This window comes from Megascapheus bottae, chromosome X (assembly GCF_031878675.1).
Source record: "Megascapheus bottae isolate mThoBot1 chromosome X, mThoBot2.hap1, whole genome shotgun sequence".
NCBI classification, from domain to species: Eukaryota; Metazoa; Chordata; class Mammalia; order Rodentia; family Geomyidae; genus Megascapheus; species Megascapheus bottae.
Window position 1 is genome coordinate 47,069,192 of NC_143547.1, and position 27,682 is coordinate 47,096,873.

At 38.8% G+C, this 27,682-nt stretch overlaps 1 protein-coding gene across 1 annotated transcript in view; it reads left to right on the forward strand.

Moving 5' to 3' along the window:
• The window catches only part of LOC150041006 (vascular endothelial growth factor receptor kdr-like), a 145,152-nt gene that overhangs the window by 51,894 nt on the left and 65,576 nt on the right, over positions 1-27,682 (forward strand). Inside the window, exons 5-10 of the mRNA XM_090327270.1 lie at positions 2,996-3,155; positions 11,311-11,447; positions 12,441-12,618; positions 16,343-16,460; positions 18,632-18,804; positions 25,056-25,206. Coding sequence (XP_090183396.1) covers positions 2,996-3,155; positions 11,311-11,447; positions 12,441-12,618; positions 16,343-16,460; positions 18,632-18,804; positions 25,056-25,206 — 917 coding nt within the window. The remainder of the gene's footprint in view (positions 1-2,995; positions 3,156-11,310; positions 11,448-12,440; positions 12,619-16,342; positions 16,461-18,631; positions 18,805-25,055; positions 25,207-27,682) is intronic.

Below are 27,682 nucleotides of genomic sequence, written 5' to 3' on the forward strand. Positions count from 1 at the left end.
CAAGGCAGCCAATTTAGTTCTGAAGAACAAACCTAGTGATGAGAGTAAAGGTATAGCCAGGACTTGTCTTTCTAAATCATTAGGTGTCATCCCAGTTAAGATTTATTCAAAGTAAGCAATCTCCTGGTGTCTACAAATATCATCCTTCTATCCTAAAGGGGTTTCAGGAGAGCAACTATCATTTTCCTTTAAAAAAATGAACTGATCAATATTTCCCACAATTCAAGAAAACTTCCAATGAGTCTATAGCATTTCAGAGAGAAAAAACACATACCATAGTAGTGCCTTTTAGGAAAATGTTGCTTAAAGGCCATAACTTAAACATTTGGCCAATTCCAGCTTTAATCTTGACCACTATGAAATTTGTCTACCATTACGTTACATTAATAGATAATATTGTAATACCACTGAGAGTGATTCTGAAGTGAGAATGTGGAAACCTGAAGAACAAAGTAGTTAATAAGGGCTGGGAATGTCACTTAGTGGTACAGTGCTTGCCTAGCATCCCTGAAGCCTTGGATTCGATTCCTCAGTACCATATAAATAGAAAAAGTTGGAAGTGGCGCTGTGGCTCAAGTGATAGAATACTCACCTTGAACAAAAGAAGCTTTAGCCCTAGGACTGGTAAATAAAAGAAAAGGAAAAAAAACTAGTTAATAATAAGCAATCAGTTAATTAGCTAAGAGATCACGTGTGAGTTATGCTTTGAAAAATGCAATAGGTAGTAGTAGTCATAAAGGTGTTATTATAAAGGAAATGGAAAGACTTAGAAAAAATATATTAAGTGAAGTAAGCCAGACTCAAAAGAACATAGGCTAAATGGTTTCCATCATTTGTCATAATCAGTAGAAATCTTGGGCTCTACTAGCAGAGATTTACAATAGAGCAAAATGTAGATTCATAAGGCCATGTAGAATGACACTAAATGAAAGGACCTCCAGGACATAGAAACAAAAACCATATAATGAATGATTGTTGTCCTTAATGTACTATGTTATCTCTCATCTCTTTTGCTGTCCCTTGGTTATCTCATATTGTTACAGTATTTCTCCTGGTAATCTGATATATTGTATATACGTGTATTTGGTTATTTCAAGTCAGATGGGGAAGGGAGGAAAACAAGATGAGGGGTGGGGGTCGGGGGAGGGAAATGGGGACCAAGACATGAGAAAGGGTATCAATGTATGTGAAGTAATGTATCTTCTATCTGATGAATATAATGTAACCCTTCTATTAATTATGATAAAAATATATGAAAAAGGTGTTACTATAATTATGATTGTTAGAGCTAGATTCTTCTGAATTGTCTGTTTCCCATCCTGTCTATTCTGCCATATCCAATCCATGTAATGATTTGCCTCCTTTCCTTGCTTTTCCAATGGTGATACTCAGCCGGTGGATTCCTTTTCCCTGAAGTACAACTTAGCAAAATTGAAGTTGGATTTAAAGTAAATCAAGAACCAGACACTGGTACCTCAGGTCTGCAATCCTAGCTACTCAGGAGACTAAAGTCTGAGGATTGTGGTTTGTAATCAGTCCAGACATTAAAGTCTATGAGACACTTATCTCCAATTAACCACCAAAAAAACAAAGTAGAGCTTTTAACTCAAATAATAGAAAATTGTCCTCAAGCAAAAAAAAAATCTCTGGGATAGAACTTAGCCCCCGAGTTCATGCCCCAGGACCACCATCTCTCACACACATACACAGACAGACAGACAGATGCATGTAAACCAAGAGATTATCCAAAGGTGGTTACCCAATAAATAGTAAGGATTTAAGAGTGCTAGCTATGAATGAAAAAGCTAAGAGATAGCACCTAAGCCCGAAGGCAAGATCCAGCATGCCACATATACATAAAAGTATAGTAACTAAAAGAAGGCATGCAATATGTACTGTTTGAAGCCTGCTCTCTAGTGATCTGCACATTGTTTAGCTCAAAGCAGACATTTGATTATATATTGTACATATATTTAATTAAATGAATTAAAATATCATTAGAGCATGTGCTCCATGCAAGCTTTTTTCCCTTTAAAAGCTTCTTTTTTTGCCAGTCCTGACCTTTGAACTCAGGGCTTGAGCAGTGTCTTTGGGCTTTCCTCAAGGCTAGCGCTCTACCATTTGAGCCACAGTACCACTTGCGGCTTTTTTTCTATGCATATGATACTGAGGAATCGAACCTGGGTCTTCATGCATGCTAGGCAAGCACTCGACCACCAGGCCAAACTCCCAGCCCTTCATTTTAAGTTGAGGCAGAAGGGGATCCTGATGAGGAGATGTGAACCTGGGAACCTGAGAGCTCTTGTTCCCTTACACCTCTTTTTGTTTTGTTTTGTTTTTGCTAGTCCTGGGACCTGACCTCAGAGCCTGAGCATTATCTTTGAGTTTTCTCAAGGCTAGTGCTCTACCACTTGAGCCACAGCACCACTTCTGGCTTTTTCTATGTATGTGGTACTAAGGAGTAGAACCCAGGGCTTTGTGCATGCTAGGCAAGCATTCTACCATTAGGCCATGCCCCCGGCCCCTCTTATACATCTTTAACAGAAGGCTGAATTAATCTTTATATAGATCTTTTGGAACTAAACTTCTGCAACAGAAAAGCCCTAATCCTTAATATTTTATCCAGTTGAGGGAAAGTATTCACTCTGAATTGCATCTATAAAATGGAAGTGACAACATCAGATTACCAATGACATGGTGAGGATTACATGAGCTAATATAGTGCCTGTAGTATATAATAAATGTAGGATAAATGGTTGCTAGTCTCGCTCTTGTTTGTTGACTATGTGTTTTGCACATTTTGTAAGTGGAAAACAAAGCTTCCTTCACCAGCAGAGGCTCAGTCTTCAGGAAGCCTGGGTAGGAAAGTAGGAGTAGGATCATTCCTTTTCTATAACTTCTGTAGTTTCAAGGGAAATAGCATATGCATCATACTGAGGACTGATAATTCCTTTATATTCATGGCTTTCTGTTTCTTCCCTTCCTTGTTCCACAGTTTCACCCAGTCACATTCACCTATGCAGGCCAGAACTGGGATCCTAGGAAAGGATTCACCGTAACTCGACCATCTTATCACTTCTACAGTAGCATGGTTCAGTGTGTTGCGGAAATCAATGGGAAGATTCACACATCACTCTATCTTCCACAGCGTTTGGGTATGTAATTCGTGCTTTGAGATTACAAAGAGGGACTTCATTGTTTCGTTGAATCCCTTTTCTTTGGGACCTTAATCTAGCTACATCCCCTTTCACAGTGCTTAATAATGAGGGGGTTATTATAATATGAAAAGATCAAACTAAAACCTGCTATCTCAGTGCCTTCTTTGTATGGTTGCATTTTTGTGTTGATTAGGACATTTGAATTATACAGAGGGATTTTGTATATTTCTGTACATGTATATAATGTGTTTTGACCACAATCATGCCTCAATTACTCTTATTCCTCTTCTCTCCTGTTAAACCCATTTAAAGCAAATTTCATTATTTCATTTTCATACATATGTCTAAAGACCTTTGACCAACTCCCACCACCCTTTCCTTCCCATTCTTTTTTTGTTGTTGTTGGTCATGGGACTTGAACTCTGGGCCTCTGTCCCCGAGCTCTTCATCTCAAGTCTACCGCCCTACCCCTGGAGACACAGCCCCACTTCCCATTTTCTAGTTATTAATTGGAGATAAGAGTCTCAGTATTTAGTGCCCAGGCTGGTTTTGAACCTAGATCCTCAGATCTCAGCCTCCTGAGTAGCTAGGATTACAGGCATGAGCTACCGTGCCTGGCCTCCTCCCCATTCTTGCTGTTGCTTCTTCTCACTCCCCAAAAGGTCTCATATTTTACACTCATGGAATTTCTTTTTGTTTATTGTGTAGATGCTGCATTGCAATATTTGCCTTTCACAATCTGATTTTTTTCATTTAATATGATGATTTTCATTTCCATCCATTTTTCCTTTGAACAGCATAATTTCATTATTTATGCCTGATTAATATTCCAGGCTGTGTGCAAATATGTATGCCACATTTTCTTTAATCATTCATTAGTTGATGGGTACCCAGACTGGATCCATATTTTGGCTATTTTAAACAGTGTTGCTATGAATATAAACATGAGTGTGTAGACATCTCTATTACATATTGACTTACATTTCTTCAGATGTATGGTTAAGAATAGTATTAGATAATTTTATCTTTGGTAGATGTATTTTTAGTTCTTTGAAGATCATCTATACTGATTTCTGTAGTGGTTACACTAATTTATATTCCCACCAACTGTATATAATGGTCTCTTTTCCTGAATTTTTGTCAACATTGGCTGTTTTTGTTGTTGATGTGATTATTGATTTGGGTTAAATAGAGTCTCAGTGGAATTTTATGTTCATTTTTCTTTTTGGCTAGGATGCTAAACATATTTTTCATGCATATGAACTGCTATTTTCCTGAAAGTGTTTGTCAAATGCGGTGTTTTTTCTTTCCAATCTTGGGGCTTGAATTCAGAGCCTAGGCACTGTCCTTGAGTTATCTTCAAGGCTAGTGCTCTACCACCAGAGCCACAGCACCACTTCTGCATTTTACTGTGTATGTGGTACCAAGGGATTGAACCCAGGGTTTCATACATGCTGGGTAAGCACTCTACCACTAGGCCACACCCCTGTGAGGTTTTTTCTTATGGAATCTTTAGCATCTTCTGAATTTAGGATCAAATTATCTGCAATTAGGTCAATTTGACTTCATTTCCTATCTTTTCCCCCATTTATTTCTTTGTCTTGCATTCTTTCCCTAGTTAGGAATTTATGCTTGATAATAATAGTGGATTTGAGCCCAGGCCCTGTGCTTTGTCTATATTGTGAATGGACAGACATGGGGGGGAAGGGGAACAGGAATGGAAGTGGGTACCATTGTCTCATTCGGATTTTTATAGGAAATTGATTCAGTATTCACCCTAATTATGATGATGCTGGTTTTAGGTCATTTGTGTAGCCTTTATTACGTTTTTTTGTGTGGGTCTTAGGGCTAGAACTCCACCTAGACACTGTCCCTGAGCTCTTCAGCTCAAAACTACCACCCTTCCCTTGAGCCAAGCCCCTCTTCCATTTTCTAGAGGTTAATTGGAGATAAGACCTCAGGCCCTTTTGTTCCTGGGCTGGCTTTGAAACTTGATCCTCAGATCTCAGCCTCCTGAGTAGCTAGAATTACAGGCGTGAGCCACCACACCCGGCATGAGGTACATTTCTTTTATTCCATGTTTCTTCAGGGTTTTCTTGATGAAGGGATGTTGAATTTTGTCAAAGTCTTTTTATTAGTCTTTCCTGCATCTATTGAGACCTTCCTAAGATTTTTGTCCACATGTGCTGTATTATGGCAATCAACTAGTTTATGCTGAACCACAATTTGTAAGTTTGGAATAAAACCAGCTTGACTGCTGGGTGCAGTGGCTCATGTCTGTAATCCTAGCTAATCAAGAGGCTGAGATCTGAGGATTGTGATTCAAAGCCAACCCTGGGAGGATAGTCCATGAGACTCTTATATCCATTCAACCTCCGGAAACCTGGAAAGTGGTGCTATGGCTCAAAGTGGTAGTGGACTAGCCTGGAATAAAAATAGCTCAAGGACAATAGCTCCACAATTGACAGCAGCACCAGCAGCAAAACAAAAACAAAACACCAACAACAGCAAACCAGAGGCTGGGAATATGACTTAGTGCTAGAGTGCTTGCCTAGTATGCATGAAGTCCTGAGTTCAATTCCTTAGTACCCCATAAACAGAAAATGCCAGAAGTGGTGCTAGGAATGTGGCCTAGTGGTAGAGTGCTTGCCTAGCATGCATGAAGCCCTGGGTTCAGTTCCTCAGTAGCACATAAATAGAAAAGGCCCGAAGTGGTGCTATTCTCCGAGTGGCAGAGTGCTGACCTTGAGCAAAAGAAGCTCAGGGACAGTGCCCAGACCTTGAGTTCAACCCAGGACTGGCAAACAAACAAACAATCCCCCTAAGCCCCAGAAAACCCATCTTGACCAAGGTATATAACCTTTTTTGGAGTTGTTGGTTGTGAGGCTTGAACTTGGGGCTTGGACCCTGACCCTGAGCCCTCTTTGTTCTCAAGGCTAGTGCTCTTCTACTTGAGTCACAGCACCACTTCCAGTTCTTTGACTGGTTAGTTGGAGAGAAGTGTTTCATGGGGACTTTTCAGCCTGGGCTGGCTTTAAACCTGGATCCTCAGATCCCAGCCTCCTGAGTAGCTACGATTATATATGTGAGCCACCGCGCCTGGCTATATGATCTTTTCTAATGTATAGTTCAATTGGTTTGCAAGTATTTTACTAATATTTTTTTGTCTATTTCATCAAAGAAATTGGTCTGCAGGGTATTTTTGTCTTAGAATCCAGTTTTGTTGTCAGAGTAACACTGGCTTCTTAGAATCAGTTTTATAGTATTATTTCCTTTCTGCCTTGTGGAATAATTTGAGGATCGTTAGTCTTTGTTCTCAAAAGTATGGAAAAATTCAACAGTTTACTCACCTAGTCCTGTTTTGCTTTGTTTTGTTTTGTTTTTGAGAGGGGATGGAGGGCATATAACTTATTATGGTATATATGTATATGTATATATATATATATTTTTTTTTGCCAGTCCTGGGCTTAAGCTCAGGGCCTGAGCACTGTCCTTGGACTTTCTCAAGGCTAGAGCTCTACCACTTGAGCCTCAGCACCATTTCCGGCATTTTTCTATGTATGTGGTACCGGGTCTTCATGCATGCTAGGCAAGCACTCTACCACTAGGCCAAACTCCCGGCCCAATTTTTGTCATGTATTATAAAGTTTGGTTCAAATTGGTAGCTCAATATATATAAAAATATATCCATTCTTATAGATTTTCCAATTTGTTAGAGTATACATTTATGAAGTATTCTCTAATTATCTTCTGAATTTTACTGGTATATCCTTCTTCATCACTACACTTGAATTTGCATCGTTTCTTTTCATTTTAGTTTGGCTAGGGCTTTTCAGCCTTGTTCGCTATTTCAAAGAAGTGACATTTTGCTTCATTGATTCTTTCTGCTGTTCTTTTAGTATATATTTTGTTAAATTCTGTACAAATCTTTATTTTTTCCCATTTATTCTTTCAAAGTTTGTCTTGTTCTTGTCGTTTAAAACCTTAAAACATGTCATTCGGGCACTAGAGATCTCTGTTATTTAAATATAAGCCTTTATAAATTTTCCTCTTAGCACTGGTATTGCTAGATCTCAAAGGTTTTACTAAGTTGTATTTTCATTTTCTCTAATTATAGAAAAATAACTTTTGTAGGGGTTGAATTCAGGGCCTGAGCACAGTTCTTTAGCTTTTTTGCTTAAGGCTGGTGCTCTACCACTTGTGTGGCTCTCCATTTCAATCTTTTTGGTGGTTAATTGGAGATAAGAGTCTTACACATTTTCTTGCCCAAGCTGGCTTTGAACTGTGATACTCAGATTTTAGCATCCTGAGTGGCTAGTATAACAGGTGTGAGCTACAAGTGCCCAGCTTATACGAATTTTTTAAAAATCTTCCCTTTTTATCAGTAGTCAAATGATCATCCAAAAGTAAGTTGTTTAGTCTCCATATGTTTGAATATTTTCCCTTGATTTGCAGTTTTGTTTCATTGTGGTCTGTAGGATTTTAATTTAATAAGATTGTATGTATTATATTATGATCTCTTTTCAAGAAATATGTTTCTGAGTATGATATTATTTGGCAGCTGTAATTCTATAGATGTCTGTTACATGCATTCGACCTATAGTGTTATTTAATTTTGAATTTACCCTGTGGAGTTTTTTGTCTGGGTAACTTATTGATGTGAGTCAGATATTAAAGTCACTCACGATTATTTTGTTGGAGTCTCAGGTTTTATGTTCATAAGTGTGTGCTTCATGAAATTGCATATACTGATGTTTGGTGCACGTGTATTTACAATTGTAATGTCCTCCTGATGGATTGTTCCCTTTGTCATTGTATAGTTATGTCCTTTGTCTCTTCTGGTTTTGGCTTGAAGTATTCACTCTATTGTACATATATAGCTATTCCAATTTGCTTTCAGGATACATTTGCTTGGAAAATCTTTTCCCATCCTTTCAACTTAAATTTGTGTTTGTCTTTGCCAGTGAGAGGTCTAGCAAAAAATAGCCATACTTTATGGGGTTATCCCTGCATAACCATAAAATAATGCTGCACATTTAGGCTAAGTAATAAATGCCTTGAAGTTTTATGTTACTGTTGCCCTTGTAGTAATGTCATTCACTCGAGGAAGACTCCTTCCTTTGAGAGAATAAAGAAATGTGGCAGAGCCACAGAAAAGCACGGTGGCTTTTAGATCAATAGGAAAAAAAATCTTCCAATGGAGTGGATCTAAAACTGGAGACAAATTTTCCTAGGGATTATAGAATCTTTCTCACTAAGAAAGCCTGAAGAAGTGGAAAGATGACTTTTGCTACTTACCTCTGTGATTCTTGGTATACTTTTAAGATTTTACTTATTGTTTTCTGAAACATAGGTCCCTCTGGTTTTGTTTTGTACTTATATTTTCTGTCACACGAAGGGGAAGGGAATTAAAAATACTTCAGAATCACTCCAAGCTTTTCTGACTCTGTGGGGCCTCTTGAGGCAAAATATGTTGTGGCCCAGTTGTGAGCTGAGGCAGCTTGGGGTGGTACTATGCATTTGGGACTCTTCTCAGTCTCTTTATGGTGTCAAGAAGACTAAGAAAGCTGGTGAAATGAAGAAAAGTAAAAATTGGAGCAAGGAACCAAACAGACAACTTCTTCCCCTAGGTCTTGTGGTAACCAATCTTGAAGGTTCTATTTTGATAACTATCCATGCCAAACTTTGTCCAAACAAAATACTGTTTTGAAAAACAGATTTGACAACTGAAGCCAGCAGTACAGCCACTTAGGACACCTGCATCAAAGTATCTGGCTGAGATCTTTCTGTATCTTTCCAAAGTCTTAAATCTCAGGGAGAGTAAAGTGGTTTTGGAAAAGGATAATAAATCTTATGGAAAGCTAGTGAAGCTTTTGGTCTCCAGAAGAGATTGTAGAGAAAATTAAAATGAAGGTGAGAAAATTTTTTAAAAAGAAAATGTACAAACAAGATTGAGAGGAGGGCCAGGAGCACGGCCTATTAAAAGAGTGCTCACCTAGCATGCACAAAGCCCTGGGTTTGATTGCCCAGTACCACATACACAGAAGAAAAAGCAGAAAGTGGTGCTATCACTCAATTGGTAGAGTACTAGCCTTGAGAAAGCCCAAGGACAGTGCTCAGGCCCTGAGTTCAAGCTCCAGGAATGGCAAAAAAAAAGCTTGAGAGGATGTACACAAACAAACATAGACATATATGAGTCAGAATCAAAAAGAAAAATTTAGGAAGCACTACACATTGATGACAGGTAGCAAAATCTCTTACTCCAAACAGCCTGAAACTTATTAATCTGATTTTATGCCATCAAGACAAAGGAGCTCAAATGGACACTCAGGATGCATTCTTTGCTGACGTTGGCTGATGTTTAAAAATGGGGAGACTTGATTCAAGATTACTCCATGAGAGATGGTAATACAACCCAGCCTTTTTCATTATTTAAAGAATAATTAGTTTCTACAATCAAACCCTTGTAATTAAGACCTTATATATTTCATACAGTGCATTTTTCCCTGTAGAAATGGGAAAAAATTAAGTTTAACATTTCTAGATTAATGCCAACTCAACATGGTAAGCTAGGATACTTTTTCTGACGTTCACAGCATAGATACAATTTTTTTTAAGTTTAGATTACACATACACACATACACCAATAATAGCAACATGTTATACATCCATTGTAGCAATAGCTTTCCTAGGTTCTGCAGTCATCTAAAGAATATTACAGACATCCATCACAAGCCATTAATAAAAAGAAAACATAAATAAACCCCCAGAAAAATGTGACGTTCTATTACCGTTTTAGTACCTGATACCACTTTTTTGGTCAGTCATGGGGCATGAACTCTGGGCCTGGGTATTGTCCATGAGCTCTTCAGCTCAAGGCTACTACTCTACCATTTGTGCGACAGCACCACTTCCAATTTTCTGGTGGTTAATTAGAGATAAGAGTCTCACGTACTTTAGTGCCCAGCTGGCTTTGAACAGCGATCTTCAGATCTCAGACTCCTGAGTAGCTAGGATTACAGGTGTAAGCCACCAGTGCCTAGCTGTGCTGCAGTCTTGTATTTTAAGTTCTTTCTCTAAATCCAGAAGTGTTTTTACATCCAGAAATATTTGCTGATAGGCTTGGACAAAAGTAGATAAAACATCTTGTGAAAAAGTAGATAATACTTACAATTTAATGCTTCTATTTGGGAACTCACTGAATTGTCTTCCTCATCAAGAGGAAGTAACAGGACAAACTTCAAATCTAGTAAGTAGTTCTAGATAGATGATAGATCGATAGATAGAAGATAGATAGATAGATAGATCTATACTCATCCCTGTAATGCTATCTCCTCAGGAGGCTGAGATCTGAAGATCATAATTTGAAGCCAGCTTGGGCAGAAACTCCTTGAGACTTCTTTTTGCTTAACCTAAGGCTTGAACTCTGGACCTGGGCATTGTTCCTGGGCTCCTTTTCCTCACGACTAGCACTCTACCACTTGAGCCCCAGTGTTACTTCCAGATTTTTCTATAAAATTTAGTTGGAGATAAAGTCTCACAGATTTTCCTGCCTGGGCTGGCATCAGACCACATTTCTTCTCAAACCTCTGCCTTCAGGTGTGAAGACATAGGTGCCTAGCCTCTTGAGACTTTTTTTTGTCAGTCCTGTGGCTTGAACTCAGGGCCTGGGTACTGTCCTTGGATGCTTTTTGCTCAAGGCTAGCACACTGCCACTTGAGTCAGCGCCACTTCTGGTCTTTTCTGTGTATGTGGTACCAGGGACTCAAACCCATGGCTTCATGCATGCTAGGTGAGCATGCTACCACTAGGCCATGCTCCCGGGCCCCTCCTTGAGACTTTTATTTCCAGTTAAACATCAAAAAGTTGAAAGTGGAACTGTGACTTAAGTGGTTGATTGCTAGACTTGAACAGAAAAGCTCAGGGACAACATCTAGACTCTGAGTTCACGCTCCAGGATCTATAAAAAATAAACACAAATAAGCAAGAAAAGAAAGAGAACCTGAAAGGCATTTTCAATGTACATAAAAGCCTATCAGAAATCACCTCATAGTTAAGATAAATATATGTCACATAAAAGAGTATTTTGTGATTAAGAATTTTGTCATTTGTTTTATTTACATTTTCCCTCATGGCATCTGCTATTTTTCAGAAATCAAGAAAGAAAATATCTCTATCAGATACAACCAACAGAGACTTCTTATAGGAGATACCCTTTTCCTGCAATGTGTTGCTGAAACCACATACAATGGACGGATCAAACTGGATTGGGTATTCAACCGGAAAGATGTAAGGACACTGTCTTTGCTCAAAGTCTTCACAAAGTCTCCCTATATCCTTGGCTCCCTGCCTTTCCATTCCATTCCTAGTCTAGGTCAAGAACCAGCCTACGTGCTAGCAGATCAACAATGCTAAAAACGGCAGCAGCATTTCAGGAAGCATGTCTTATAGAGAACTGGCATTTTCCTTGGTATTATATTAGTTCATTAGCTACATATGTGGTTTATTAAAAATGCAGCTATAGATTCACTTCCTCATATTTATTTATCGTGCTTCCTTTAAACAGGATAACTATTTTGGCTTTAGTTTTGTTTTCCTTTTTATAAGTATCTTTCATTAAGTTAGTACCGGTGGCTCAGCCTAGGCATGAAAGTGCGTGAGACTCCTATCTCCAATTAATGACTGGAAAACAGGAAATGGCACTGTGGCTCAAGTGGTAGAGTGGTAGCCTTGAGCTGAAGAGCTCAAAGACAAACACTCAGGCCCAGAGTTTAAGCCCCATCACACACACACACACACACACACACACATATTTAATTAGTCACACAAAAATATTTTATTTCAACATGTTAATTTATGAGTACATGGCACCTTGAACAATGTGACCCCTTCATCATTTTCCCTCTCATCTATCTCAATACTAGCTACCCTAGGGAACTTTTGGGCTTCTTCTTCTTTTTTTGGTGGGTCATGGGGCTTGGACTGGACCTGGGCACTGTCCCTGAGCACTTCAGCTCAAGGCTACCACCCTACCCTTCAGTCAAGCCCCACTTTCCGTTTTCTAGAGGTTAATTGGCGGTAAGAGTCTCAGGTCCTTTGGTGTCTAGGCTGGCTTCGAACCTTGGTCCTCAGATCTCAGCCTCCTGAGTAGCTAGGATTAAAGTTGTGAACCACTGTGCCTGGCTGGGCTTCTTTTTTTTGAGCCTTGTAATATGATAGTCATGTAGAACTTTTCAGTGATCTCACTGAATTTCTATTCTCTCATTTCACCCCCTCCCCCAGTCTAAGAAAACCCCAAGGTGTTGTGAAGTTAAAAGGAACTTGAACCAACATTCCGATGTGTATAAAAGCTACAGTAATTTGACCATATGGAGTGTAACCATGGAAGACAAGGGTTTGTACGTTTGCAAAGAAGAAAACAACACTGCCCTACAAGCCAACATCACCATCACTGTATACAGTACGGAATTTTTCATTCTTTATTTTTTTCTGAGTCATCTGCTGTGTTAATCTACCTGAATCGCTTACTTTTCTTCCCCCCTTTTCATACTTAATCACTCAGGCACTCCTATGTTTATCTCTCAGGATTATGCTTCCTACTACTTGGTACTCAGTGTTTCAGTGTTGAATCCTATTTTCGCTTTTACCCTGACATAGGGATTGCATGCTGGGAGACATTATGATGTAGCTCTCAAGTTTTTCTAATTTTGGCCAGCGACAGTTGTATATTTCAGAGAGTTAAGGTGATGCAGCTCATTAGTATTTTAGAGAACTAGGTATACTTCATTTGATCTAATTACTTTGTGTTCATTTCAGTCTTTTCTTTTCTTTTGACAGTCCTGGGCTTGGACTCAGGGCCTGAGCACTGTTCTTGGGTTTCTCTACCACTTGAGCCACAGCACCAATTCTGGCTTTTTTCTATGTATGTGGTACTGAGGAATCGAACCTAGGTCTTTGTGCATGCTAGACAAGCACTTCCAGCCCCTCATATTAGTCTTTTTTTGTAAAGAAATTTGTAAATCACATACACATAGATGCTCCAATGCATACAATAATAACCATAACTCATCTTGGCACAATTTTATAGACTATATTAATGAATATACACACAAATGCAAAAACTCAGTTGAAGTATGTATGAAAGCACTCAGCTACTAATCCTGGAGGTTTATCTTTATTATATACCATGAGTTCAGCATTTGCAAAGCTTTTGGTTCAATCCTCAGCACCACAACGAAGAACCAAAAATCTTCATTTACAAATACTAATATCATGGGTGTGGAGATTAGGAGGGAAAAAACAGAGAGAGAATGAGGGAAGGTGTGGTGACATTGTTCCAAAAGAAATGTAGTCAATACCTGACATGTAATTGTAACTCCTCTATGCATCACTTTTATAGTGAAATTTAAAAAAATACTAATATCAATCCATACATAAACATTTAAAAACACACAAGCAATCTGGCTTCCTAATTGTTTTCTTTTTTTTTTTCACCAGTCCTGGGCTTGAGCTCAGGGCCTGAGCACTGTCCTTGGACTTTCTCAAGGCTAGAGCTCTACCACTTGAGCCTCAGCACCACTTCTGGCTTTTTTCTATATATGTGGGACTGAGGAATTGAACCCGGGTCTTCATGCATGCTAGGCAAGCACTCTACCACTAGGCCAAACTCCCGGCCCCTTCTTTTTGACTCTGACTCATATATGTCTGTGTTTGTTTCTGTACATCCTCTCAATCTTTTATTTTGATTTTTTTACCAATCCTGGCTTGAACTCAGGGCCTGAGCACTTTCCTTGGGCTTTCTCAATGCTACAGCTCTACCACTTGAGCCAGAGCACTACTTCTGCCTTTTTCTATGTATGAGATACCCAGGAATCAAACTGGAGCCTTGTGCATGCTAGGCAAGCACTCTACCATAAGGCCAAACTCCGGCTGGGTTATATATATATATATATATATATATATATATATATATATATATATGTATGTGTGTGTGTGTGTGTGTGTGTGTGTGTGTGTGTGTGTGTGTACATATAATATATATATTTCTGTCAGTTGTGGGGCTTGACCTCTGGGTCTGGTTTCCAGGCTACCTTGAGCTCTTCAGCTCAAGGCTACCACCCTACCCCTTGAGCCACAGTGCCACTTCCGGTTTTCTGGTGGTTAATTGGAGATAAGAGCCTCATGCACTTTAGAGCCCAGGCTGGCATTGAACGGTGATCCTCAGATCTCAGCCTCCTGAATAGCTAGGATCACAGGCATGAACCACTGATGCCAGGCTAAACTGGAATTCTTACCACTTTTGTTCATTTTTAAACACTGAGCAAATTTTTCCAGAAGTTCCCTAGTGAACTTCTCCTCATTCTTTATTGACCAGAAATATAACACTTGTTTGTATTTAAATAATCACCTGGCAAGGAATAAAATAATTTGATTAGTCTAATTGTGTGATTTTCAACTGCAGTTGAATGCATTGGGAATATATGAGGGGTTCATTTACTTTGTGAAAAAGACTTGTATCACTGCAATAACGTATTATAAACATGTTGCAAAATGTAAAGCAATATTGCTCAGCAAAGAATTGTCATGCCTAATATGCAAATAGTGCCACCTTTTCTGAAAAGTTCATTGAAGAAGAAAATAGCTTTTTTCTCCTGGCCAGTCACGGGACTTGAACTCAGGGCCTGGGTACTTTCTCTGAACTCTTCCGTTCAAGGCTAGAACTCTACCACTTTGGCCACACCACCATTTCTGAGTTTTCTGGTGTGTAATTTGAGATGAGTCTCATAGACTTTCTTGCCCACGATGGCTTTGAACTGCAATTCTTAGATCTCAACCTCCTGAGTAACTTGGCTCACAGGCATAAGCCACACAGCTACTAGCTAACAGTTGCTTTTGTCAATTAAAATTTTAAAAATCCTTGAGATTTGGAAGTACATGGTTGCTAAGAATTGATTTGAAGGCTTTATGAATGTTAAAAACATACTGGACAGTTGAGTTTCATCTCTCAGGCTCAATAGAATAGGGCTTTTATGCATACTTGAAATGAGTTTTTGCAGTTGTATATGTATTATGTATTCCCCTAAATACTATCTCTAAAAGAGTGCTAGCATGAATATGGCTATTATTACTTGTATTTGAGTATGTGTAATGTATATTGTTGGGAGCCAGAGTAGAATCAAATTGTACCTTGATTTGCATCAGACCATGGCTTTATTGTCTTATTGTTTTATGGCCTTATTCTGTTTAAATTACCTGAGATTTACCATATGAATGTAACAGTTGGAAGTTCCCTGGTTTCAAGAAGGGAGATAAGCTGGAGTTGAGAATAAACAAGGCAGTCTTTACTTGGGCTGCAGACATCCGGGACCCGGTGTGTCTGTCTCTCTTCTATTTTTTCCTAGTCCTTGCCCCCTATTTCAGGAACCCCAATCTGCGAACCCTGGTTTGCTGCCGGCTGGCCCCGGCAGTATATATGTCTGTATAAGAATAAAGCTGGGCGTGGTGGCTCACGCCTGTAACCCTAGCTACTCAGGAGGCTGAGATCTGGGTTCAAAGCCAGCCCAGGCACAAAAGAACCTGAGACTCTTATCTCCAATTAACCTCTAGAAAATGGGAAGTGGGGCTTGGCAAGGACAGCACCAAGGCCTAGTTCAAGCCCCCAAACCAAAAAAAAAAAAAAAAAAGGACAACATGCTGGTAGCTCATGCCTATAATTGTAGCTACTCAGGAGGCTGAGATGTAAGGATTGAAGTTCAAAGCCAGCTTGGACAGGAAAGTCTGTGAGACTCTTATCTCCAATAAACTATTAAAAAGCCAGAAATGGAGCTATGGTTCAAGTGATAGAGCACTACCCTCAAGGAAAAGAAGTTTAGGGACTGTGTTTAGTCGCTGAGTTCAAGTCTCAGGACTGACACATGCAAAAAAAAATTATACAAGATCATTAGGTCAAACTGAAGGATACTTCTCTCCAGTATTCAGTTTATAGTCACAATAATATCAGCAAAATAAGCAGTGGATATTCTCAAACATCATATTACACATAATAAAAATAAAGCCTACAGATATGAAGTGACTTGTCCTAAATTTAGCATACAGAAAATTGGCAAAAATGACACATGACTCTTTACTTAGGCCAAAATTAGTTTTAACTTCTTGCTCTGACTCCATTCCTGTTCTGATTTCAGAGAAACCTTTCCTCAATGTGAGCTACAAGAGAAGCCGCATTTATGAGGTTACAGCTGGACAAAGAATGTTTAAAATAGGAGTTAGGGTGGATGCTTTTCCTCAACCCAATATCACCTGGTAAGTGAGCCATTTTTCTGGAATTCTCTGCTCCTGAGTCTGTTAATTTTCACCTTTACAACCTTTTCTTTATTGACACCCTCATAGCAGAGACCCTGTGTTGGACAGGAATGCTCACAAATAAGTTGTAATCCTAACCCTACCCTCAGTACACCTACACTCTCAGAAAATAATTCTTTATTTTTGTTTTCTCAAGGTTTCTTTCAGTTTTATCTTTCTTCCCTTCATCATTACTATGTTTGAGAAAAAAAATGAGTTTTCCTCTCTGAAACGACTATAGATAAATGAATATAGAAAAATAGCCAAGTTCATTAAAGAAAGGCATTATCAGTCTTAGATTTGGAAGGACTCTTAAAGATGGTCTTTCCTAGACCACTAGAAGTCCTTGAGCACTTGGGTAAGAAGTGATAACATTTTAAAATAGATAGATAGGGGTTTTAATTTGATTCCTGAAGTAACCCAAAACTTTGCTTAAATCCTTAAGTTCAGTTTCTTTATCTGTAATTTTTTTCCTGAGGATTAATAAAATGATATTATTGCATTAATCTTTATTGCTTATTTCAGTAGGGAATAGAACACTCTCAAAAGTTCTGGAGAGCTAGGCATGGTGCCTCATGCCTCCAATCCTAGCTATTCAAGGAGAAAAGATAAAAAATTGTAGTTCTAAGGCCAGCCAGAGAAAAAGTTCACAAGACTTCATGTCAACCATTAAAAACCTAAACACAGTAGCATGTACCTGTCATCCTAGCTGTTCTGAAAATGTAAATAGAAGGTTTGAGAGCTAGGTGAGCTAGAGCAGAATCTCAAACCTTGTTTGAAAATAACTGAAGCAAAAATAAGGGCTGGATGTATGGTTCAGGTGGTTGCAAGCGTGAGGCTTCAGATTCAAAAGTCAGTCTTGCCTTCAGCTAAAAAGTTCAGCAATGTGGAATAACTGATTTGAAGCTGAGCTTTAGAAAGATGAATATGGTCTTATGTGTGTGGGATGGGAACAGAGAAAGACTGGATAGAATGCTGCTGTTGTTGAAATTTATTATAGTAGCTCTTCAGATACCTACAGTGGCATGAGCAAGTTGGACATAATGGGAATATAAGGAAGAATGGACTGGTCAAACATGAGTGACAGAGCATTCTCAGGATTTAAGATCCAGTCAGATGTATGAATTTATTCCCTATGATCTGACATATTTTTTCATTTGAAATTTGGTGAAATGTAAGAATAATCATTGTATTGACAATCTTGCATCATTGGGTTCAAAAAAACTAGTGTGGGATGAATGAGAAAAGAACCTCACGATGAGCTCACTAAGAGATGTTCATGAACATTTGGAAATAGAGTCCAAAGTGAGATACTGGGACTATGACCTGGAGAGTCATCTTGTGGTGGGAGTGAATGAACATACCCAGGCAAATTGATCAGAGTTCAAAGGCATGATCCAGAGTTATAGTTACATATTTGGACTTTCAGGGTTACACGTATTTTATGGTGTAACTATTGACTGCTAAGAAGTACAACTCTTTAGTTTAGCCTTCCTAGCAGTGCCTGCAAGTACCTGTCCAAATCTCCATGCTTTTGTATCTCATATGTCTGCCATGTTTCTTTTTAAGTGTTTGCCTAAAAAACATAAATGGAGGGGGGGAATGTCAGTGAAATGAGAAATAACACTTAGAACAGTGTCACACAATCTAAGAGAGGAGGAATTGGTATCTAATATCAAATACCGTAGATCTGATGGTCACGAAAGCTAAGAGTAGTTTTGATAATTAAGGAGGCATTGGTAAACATTAAAGAAGAGATTTCAAAAGACTGGCATGGAGAAAAGTCTGATTTTATAGGGTAAAATGGATGGAAAGTTAGGATGTGAAAGGGGGAGGGAGGGAGGGAGGGAAGAAGGAAAGGAAGGAGATAGACTGTGAATGAGAGAGAAGGAGAAAGAGAAAGAGGTACTTTCCAAAGTTTTGAACATTGAGGAAAAGAAGAGGGACATCATATATTTTGTTTTCAGTGTGGCTGTACTGAGAGGCTTCTGCCAGGCAATTTCATGTAAAAGATTCTACTGCTTTACTTTGATGATAACAAAGAAGCTTAAATGAAATGTTCTTGGGTTAAAAGGTTACATGTTCTAGGGGAGAGCATCATATATTAATCATTCCTTCCCCATACCTCATAGGTTCAAAGATGGAAAGCCACTGCTAAAAAATCATACCTTCCAATATGACCCTCTTCAATACAGATTCACAATCCTGGATGTGAACATGGATCATGCCGGGAACTACACTTTTGCTCTGAGTAACACCAAACATGGCCTCTACAAAAATCTTACCATACAACTAATTGTTAATGGTAAGTCGGGGAGATTTCAAATCTTTACAGCAGTTCTGGGTTTCTTTCTTTGCATTATTTGAAAAGAGATGTGAAGCAGAATTCTGATCGGAGCTATCTATCTTAGTCATAAAAAAAGAGAAATAGCTTTTTTTTTTCCTTTGTGGGGCTTGAACTTAAAACCTGGGCACTATTCCTCAGCTTTTTTGCTTACCATTTGAGCTATATCTTCAATTGCAGCTTCTTTGTTTAATTGGAGATGAGAGTCTCACAGTCTTTCTTGCCTGGGCTGCTTTTGAACAATGATCCTCATAATTCAACCTCCTGAATAGTTAGGATTACAGCCAGACACAAGCTATTGGCAGCTGGTAAAACAGGAGTTTTGGAAGTATATTTTAATTACCTAGAGTTTGCTGCCTAGCCTTTTATGCTGAAGGCACTTATAATTCTGATGAGTTAATTGTCTCTCTTTTCACATGGTAGAGATATAATTGGTCTCCTCTTCTTGAAAAAAAAAGCCTAAATTCCTTCTGAGTGCCTCATCCACCCTATTTTTTTTAACATTGAATGGAACTTGAAGGAGAGGATCACACTGTCGTTCATTGCTTATTTAGTGTTATTCCTGGTAGTTTCCCTTGAAAGTAATGCAGCCAAACTCATATAAACATGTTCTCATTCACATGTGAAATCCTGAAAACAAATTTATCATATGGCATAACTTAGAAAAGATGATTCTTTAGGGTGAGTCATTAGCATTAAGTATGGGGAAAAGAGAGGGTGAAGGAGTGAATACAATTGAGGTATATTATATATACTTACGAAAATACCATCAGGAGATGCATTGAAACTGTTAAAAGTATGCACAGGAGTATGGTTAAGAGAGCCATTGGCCAGATGTCAGTGGCTCACACCTGTAATTCTAACTACACAGGAGGCTGAGATCTGAGGATCATGGTTCAAAGCCAGCCCAGGCAAGGAAATCCATGAGACTCTTATCTCCAATGAACTACCAAAGAAAGAAAGAAAAAGGAGAAATGGTGCTGTGGCTTCCAAGTAATAGAGCACTGTCCTTGAGCACAAAAGCTCAAGGACAGTGCTAGGCCTTTTATAAACAATCTGAAGTTAAGGAGCTCCAGTATTTACTACCCTCAGCCTCAACATTACTACAATAATTGCTATGGTCTTTTACATTCCAGTCTGGACACCAGGATAAACATTCAGTGATTTTTGTTATCTCTGCCAGCATGTCATTTATTTAAGGATTATCACTTACCATGCTAGCAATCACGTGGAAACACAGAGAATGCAGCATTGGCTTAGAAACATTTGTTAACTTTGAATACTCTGTCTCAAGTCCTTACTGGCAGTTGACCATAGGCAAATCTCTTTGCTCTTATCATCCTCAATTTGATCATTATTAAAATGCATATCATGGTACATTCCAGTGCTGTCATAAAAATGACACCACACGAAGAAAGATCTCATCTTTCTCTTTCATCTCTGTCTTTTGCAAAAATTCTTGAGCATTACTACATAGGACACATAATTTAGGGATCCTAGGTGATACTGTCAAGTTGATGTGGTAAGTGACCAGAATTTCTGAGTCTGACTTTTCTCTCTGTAATGAGACTCTTTTGTGGCTCAAGATTTCACCAGTGTTTTGACATTTTTATTATCACTGTTAACTTTATTAAATAAATTCAATTCAGAGCTTATCAGAACCAAAAGAGTCCCCATTCATGGCAGATATGTTGATCTCCAGCAGTGATCTCTTTCCTCATTTCCCTACAGTATGTGCTGATGCTGCTTTGTTTCCTCCTTTTACTTCAGCCTACACTTGCCTTTCATACTTACGTTGGTGGCTAAAGAAATGACAAATCTGCAGGTGTGTGATCTTGATATTGAACTCAGGGCTTAGGCATTGTCCCTGAGCTTCTTCCACTCAAGGCTAGTAATCTCCCGAGCCACAGGATCACTTCCAGTATTTTCCGTGTATGTGGTACTCAGGAATCCAACCCAAGGCTTCATGCATGCTAGGCAAGCACTCTACCGTGAAACCACATTCCTAGCCCTAGTTTCTCCTTTTTAATTTTTTTTTGTCGATCATGGGACTTGAACACTGGGCCTGGGTGCTGTTCCTGAGCTCTTCAGCTTAAGGCTACTGTCCTACCCCTTGAGTCTCAGCTCGATTTCCAGTTTTCTAGAGATTAATTGGAGATAAGAGTCTTACCATCTTTAGTGCCCAGGCTGGATTATAGGCATGAGCCACTGAGCCTGGCTTAGTTTCTCCTTTTTTTATGCCAGTACTGTGTGGCATAAATTTGGGTCATGAATGCTGTCTACGCTTTTTCACTCAAGACTAGTACCACTCAAGCCACATCCCCACTTCTGTTTTTTGGGGTGATTACTTGGAGATAATAGTCTCATGGACATTCTTATACCAGCTGCCTGGGAACTAAGATACTTAGATTTTAGTCTTCAGAGTAGCTAGGATTACTGGTGTCAGCCATTGATACCAAGGTAGAACTATTATATTAAACATGATTTTATCAGACATTTAGCTTGTGTACCACAGAATATCCCATAGAAGGTTTCCTTTTTTCTTTTGCGATTTTCCACCTTCCCTACTGTAGTTTTCTTAGTGTTCTGTGTTAGTCTTTTGTTTGCTTTATAAATCTGAAATATGAATTGAAACCTCCTTGTAAAATACTTAATGATAAATATAAAATATAAACATCAACATAAAGTTTAATACATCTGAATTTCTCCTATCTCTAAATGTCTATTTACTGTTCCCTGTTTTTGTCTTTCTATACAAGCTACCACTCTTTTCAGCCATACATCTGAAATTTTACTTTAAATTCATAGAAATGCAGGAAAGTGCTAAGGCTGTGGTCTCACAATGTGTCTCTTGTTAGTTTTCTTAAGGCTAAATCTAAATAATAAATGTTGTTACGGAAAGTGGAAAATATAATGTATTTTGTAATTAAGTTCAGCATGTAAGTTGAAAAATGAACTTGTGCCCAGGTTGGAGTACGGAATTTAATTTTCAGCCTTGCTTTTATTAAAACTGTAGTCTGAAAAAATGTTTTGAAATCCACAGATCTTGTCATTTGGAACCTTGGAATTTATTTGTCCTTGTAGATTTCTGTTGCACTTACTGGAGTGTAAGTAGGAGTAGAATTAAAAATATTTCACAACAAGTATAACACAGATGTCTGACTTCAAAGTTATTCAAATATAGTTGTTTTTATCTTTAAACATTCCTGGTGTTACTTTCTGAGTTTGTGGATGTTTGGTCACTCTTTCCAGGTAAGAATGTATCCTGCCATAAAACAGATCCTTATCCTTGAGATAAGGAAGATGCTGTTATCTCCATTTTAGGTAGGAGATTGCTTCAGTTTTGGAAAAGCAATTTTCTCAGGAAGGCATACATCCTGTAAGACAGGATGAGAAATGCATCCCTTAAAAAGGAATGCATCTCTCTTTGAAGGAAAGATGGCAATTGTTTTCTAAATACTGTATTTCTGATTTGCCATCACCAGGCCTCATTTTCCACTAGTCTATCTGATTTGTTTCCTCTAAAATGGCTTAAGGGAAGTAGATGGTTAAGCTTTAAGCTTGGGTCTTTGAGTTCCTGGTAGCTATTTACCATGCTTCATGTTCCCTAGGTTATCCTGCTTCATTTTCCCTTAAAATGACTTTGTCCCCTTAATTTTTTTTAAATTTTTTAAATCTATTTTTTATTGTACTGTATAGAGAGGTTGCGGTCACATTTGCCAGATAGTAGGTGCATTACTTCTCACACATGGATACCCCTTCTCATGTTTTCCTCCCCATTACCCTCCCTGTTCCCTTAATCTTAAGGGATAGATGAAGATCAGTCTTCCATAACTGCTTCAGCTGAGTCAGGGCATTGGCTCTGCCTAGTCAGGGACCTGAAGTCATGCCCTGTCTTATTGAGAGATGATGTGGAAAGGTCATTTGTTTGATTGCCAGGGTCAGTTGTCATCTGGAAAGGAAGCCAGATGACAAATTAGGAAATAATAAGCCACAGAAGTAATACAAAGGGCAGCAGAGCAATATTTCCCCACATACTAATACCACAAGGATAAACAATTTCTTCCACCAAGTAGCTCCAGAGAACCATGAAGTGAGGAGTTTGTTAAAACTAAGAGCAGAGTCAGACATAGCATTAATCTGAGCTTGTATGTCCTGAAGCATTAAGGAGACATTTTTTGTTGAGTTGTCTGGAATAGATAAATAACATTCAGATTCCTTGGGCTGCAGTAAGGATGTCTAAAGCCATCCTGTTTGGAGGGACAGCTTGTGTCATCATTTTTACCTATGAATTTAACAAAGAGATTCCATTCGCAGTATCACTGAAGGCTTATTGGCTGTATTTGTTGAAGGATCCCATATGCTATATGACGTCCTCCATGCCAATAGATGGAATGAGGACAGAAGCCAGGTGATCATACTAGTGGAAAACAGAACCTAATCCACATATTTATTATAATTCTGGTAAATTTGGGGGCTTTGTTAAAATTGGGACCCATCTCTGCTCCATCCAGTGTCCTATCTACTCCGGTGGTAGCCAGGGCCACAGGTTGGGACCACAAAGTCATTTGGTACCATTTGTAGCTGTCCAGCATAGATGTAGGTCATGAGACACAGGTGTTAGTGAAATTTCCTTTAAAGGTAGGAACTCTTCTCTTAGAGCCCTTAAGTTGGATGGAAGAATAACTATTTCTGGACACGTTATAATGGTAAGAAAACTTGGTGGTGGAACTTTATTTTGTAAGTGAACCAGCAGGGAAGCAGACAAACAGACAGATAGGGGCATACTCAAACAGGATGGGGGTGCTCTCATTGGGAGATGGACAAAGCTCTTTGGCTATAAGGATTATATAAAGGCAGGGGGTCTGATTTCAAAGTTATGCAAAGGTAGGTGTTTTGCCTTTGCTATACTACTCCTGATGTTACTTTCTGTATTTCTGGATGCTTGGGGTTATTTATTCCAGGTAAGAATGCATCCATCTCTAAAACACATCTTTATCCTTGAGATAAGGAAGGTGCCCTGCTATCTACACTTTGGACAAGAGGCTACTTAAGTTTGGGGAAGCGTTTTTCTCAGGAAGGCATGTATCCTGGGAGACAAGTGTTAATTCTTGGGGTGAAGAATACATCCCTCAGGAAGGAATGCATCCTGTTGTCTCTCTTCTATGTTTCTAAATGCCGTATTTCTGAGTTCCTTTCACCAGGCCTTGTTTTCTTTAAGTTATCTTGTCTCAGTACATACACTTTAGATTCCCACTGCTGAGCCAGCTTTTCATTACTGTGACAAAATACCCAAGACAAACAACTTAAAATGGAAAAGGATATTAGATAACAGTCCTTGGGCAACTAGCAACATTCTTTCCTTGTTCTGAAGTGAGGCAGTACATCATAGTAGACTGTGATTGGGATATAGGAAGAAAATTTCTGCTGGGCACCGGTAGCTCACACCTGTAGTCCTACCTACTTAGCAGGTTGAGAACTGAGGATCATGGTTCAAAGCCAGCCTGAGCAGAAAAGTACATGAGCTTCTCATGTCCAATTAACTATCAAAAAAGGTGGAAGAGGAGCTGTGGCTCAAGTGATAAAGTGCTAGCCTCAAGTCGAAAAGCTCAGGGAAAATGTCCATGCCCTGAGTTCAAGCATATACCACCACACACACACACACACACACACACAACACTACCATCATGACAATCACCACCACCACCAACACCACAACAACAACAACAAAAGACTTCCCATATTATTAGAATAGGAAGAAGTGAGTAGGGCAGAGAATTTGTACAAACCTCCTAGGGCAGTCTAAAATATCATTTACATTGAAGATTATACCACGTGTATTTCCATTACTTCCCAACAGCTCAGCATATGCTAAACCTGTTAATGTATGATTCTTTTTTGGGTGGTCATAGGGCTTGAGCTCTGGGCCTGGGTACTGTCCCTGAGCTCTTCAGCTCAAGGCTACCGCCCTACCCTTTGAGCCACAGCACCACTTCCAGTTATCTGGTGATTCATTGGTGATATGAGTCTCATGGACTTTCGTGCCCAGGCTGGCTTTGAACTGCGATCCTCAGATCTCAGCCTTCTGAGTAGCTAGGATTACAGGTGTGAGCCATCAGCACCCAGCATGAATTATTCTTTGAAAGAACAGGTAAAATATCTGCCTTGATGTGGGATGCTCATGTCTATAATGCTAATCTCCTCTTTTCTAGAAAAACCAAAGATCTATGAGAAGGAGACAGATTTAAAGAACATTCAACCAGTGTTCCTGGGCAGTGAGAACATTCTTCATTGTACCGCAAGTGGCCTGCCTACACCCTCCTTCTTATGGGCCTGGGAGCCCTGCAGCCAGGTGGATGACCTGTAAGTGATTTTCAAGCTTAGTAACTCATCACAATACAGACCTCCTTCATTTATAGACTCACATGGGGAACTAGCATGTCCAAAATCTTATCAGAAGACTTTGTCTTTCATCTGTCATGGCCTGCACTTAGTCTTTGAAGGGGACCCAGGAAGATAAGAGGCTCCACAAACGTCTATACTCCACAATTTTGCTATTTCCTTTCTTCCAAAATTACTTCTTAGAACAATTCTAAGAATTGTTATCACCAAGAAAAAATAGTTATGATTATTGGGCCAGGGAAATTTATATTTAGGTTGGAGAATAATGGAATTTAACTTGGAGAATAGGATTTAATAGGATTTAATTTGGAGAAGAATAGAACAGGGGAAATTTTCAAATATCTGTCATTGCACACACAGAAAAGTTTCCACTACAGGCTTGAAATGTGGACATGTTCCATTGGTTAAAAATTTGCTTTCATGACTTAGAAAAAATCATATTAAGTGAAGTAAGCCAGACTCAAAGGAACATAGGCTCAATGGTTTCCCTCATTTGTCATACTCAGTAGAAACCTTGGGCTCTCCTAGCAGAGATTTGCAATAGAGCAAAACCTAGATACATCAGGCCATATAGTATGATGCTAAATGAAAGGACCTCTAGGATATAGAAACAAAAGCCATATAATGACTGATTGTTGTCCTTAATGTACTATGTTATCTCTCATCTCTTTTGCTGTCCCTTGGTTATCTCATATTGTTACAGTATCTCACTTTGTTATCTGATATATTGGATATATTTTTATTTGGTTATTTGAAATTGGATAGGGAAGGGGGAAAACAAGATGAGGGGTGGGCATGGGGGGGGAGGGAAATGGGGACCAAGACATGAGAAAGGGTATCAATGAATGTGAATTAATGCACCTTCTATCTGGCAAATATAATGTAACCCTTCTATTAATTACAATAAAAATATATGAAAAAAATTTGCTTTCATGGTAACCCTATTAGAATAATAACCATGATTGTCAAATCTGTAACAGAATTGCATCTTTAAATCAGAATAAATCATTTTATTTTACTGTGATCCTTGTATAGGATGGAATAGAGAGATACCTCTTTCCCAGTGACAAATATAGATCTAGAAATTAAGGGGATATGTGATGGTCAAAGAACATGGAGTGAAAGGAGAAATGGCAATGGCTTCCCGAGTATTAGCCCATTTGAACTTCTATTTTTAAAGTTCCAATACATGCCTGCAGCATATTTGATACTTGGTCTATTTTAAATTGAACGCCACTGTCATTTTTAAAACAAGCAGATGAATGTATGTGCTATAAAGAAATCAGAGCAAGGAATAAGAAAATTCAGATAGGCTAAATGAATTGCCTTAAATCCCAGAGTAGTTACTCTGAGAGAATTTCACTCTTTATATACTACGTACCACAAATTTCTCCCTGTAGGCTGGCCATAGGACAGAAATTATATACTTTAAAATGACTTTTAAATGGTGTGGAAAACCTACCCTAGGTTTCAGTTATTGTCTAAGGGCTGATGTGTTTGCTTTCCGGGGAAGTTAACTTGAATAACTCATTGCTATATTTGCTGAAATTGAGTTCTGAGCAGATAGTCATAGATTAGCAAGAATCACCTGAGGTTATTGAACTCTGAATGGGGTTTTCCTAGAAATTGTTCAGTCATTCAGGGAGAAATTTAGGAAATTCATCCATCAGATCAAGCCTTAGATCTTCAGGTAGTAGGGGAGTTTAATGTTTGTTTCACACTGCTGCCTAGCTAACTTTTTTTTTTAGAACATGTTAACTTTTATTTTTCCATGTTTGGGTTCTTTAATGTTTACTGTTCTTACCATCAACTGATTTCTGCTGAGATGGGCTCTGACTTTCCTGTTTTTGCCCCTTAGCCAAAACCCATCTCTTTTTCCTCTTCTGATTCCTAGCATATGTAACCCTCTCTTGTGGATCCTATTTCTTTTTCTTTCCATATATTTTTATTGTAATTATCTCATATTGTTACAGCATTTCACCTTGTTATCTGATGTATTGAATATATGTGTATTTGGTTATTTGAAATCAGATAGGGAAGGGGGGAGAACAAGATGAGGTGGGGGTGGTGGGAGGGAAATGGGGACCAAAACATGAGAAAGAGTATCAGTGTATCTGGTGGATATAATGCCTAGCTAACTTCTAGAGAAGCCAGCTCCATTCAGTTGTCCACTGGATACAGATGTTGGGAATGGACACATCCTTATCTCCTCTTCAAAGGCATTAGAAAAAGTTGGCGGGTGTATGGCTTACTGTTAGAGGGCTTGCTTGGCATATATGAAGCCCTGGGTTTTATTCCTCAGAACCACATACACAGAAAAAGTCGAAAGTGGTAATGTGGCTCAAATGGTAGAGAGCTAACCTTGAGAAAGCATAAGGACAGTGCCAGAACCAGAGTTTACACCCCAGGACTGACAAAAAGAAAAGGTGTTCTGGAT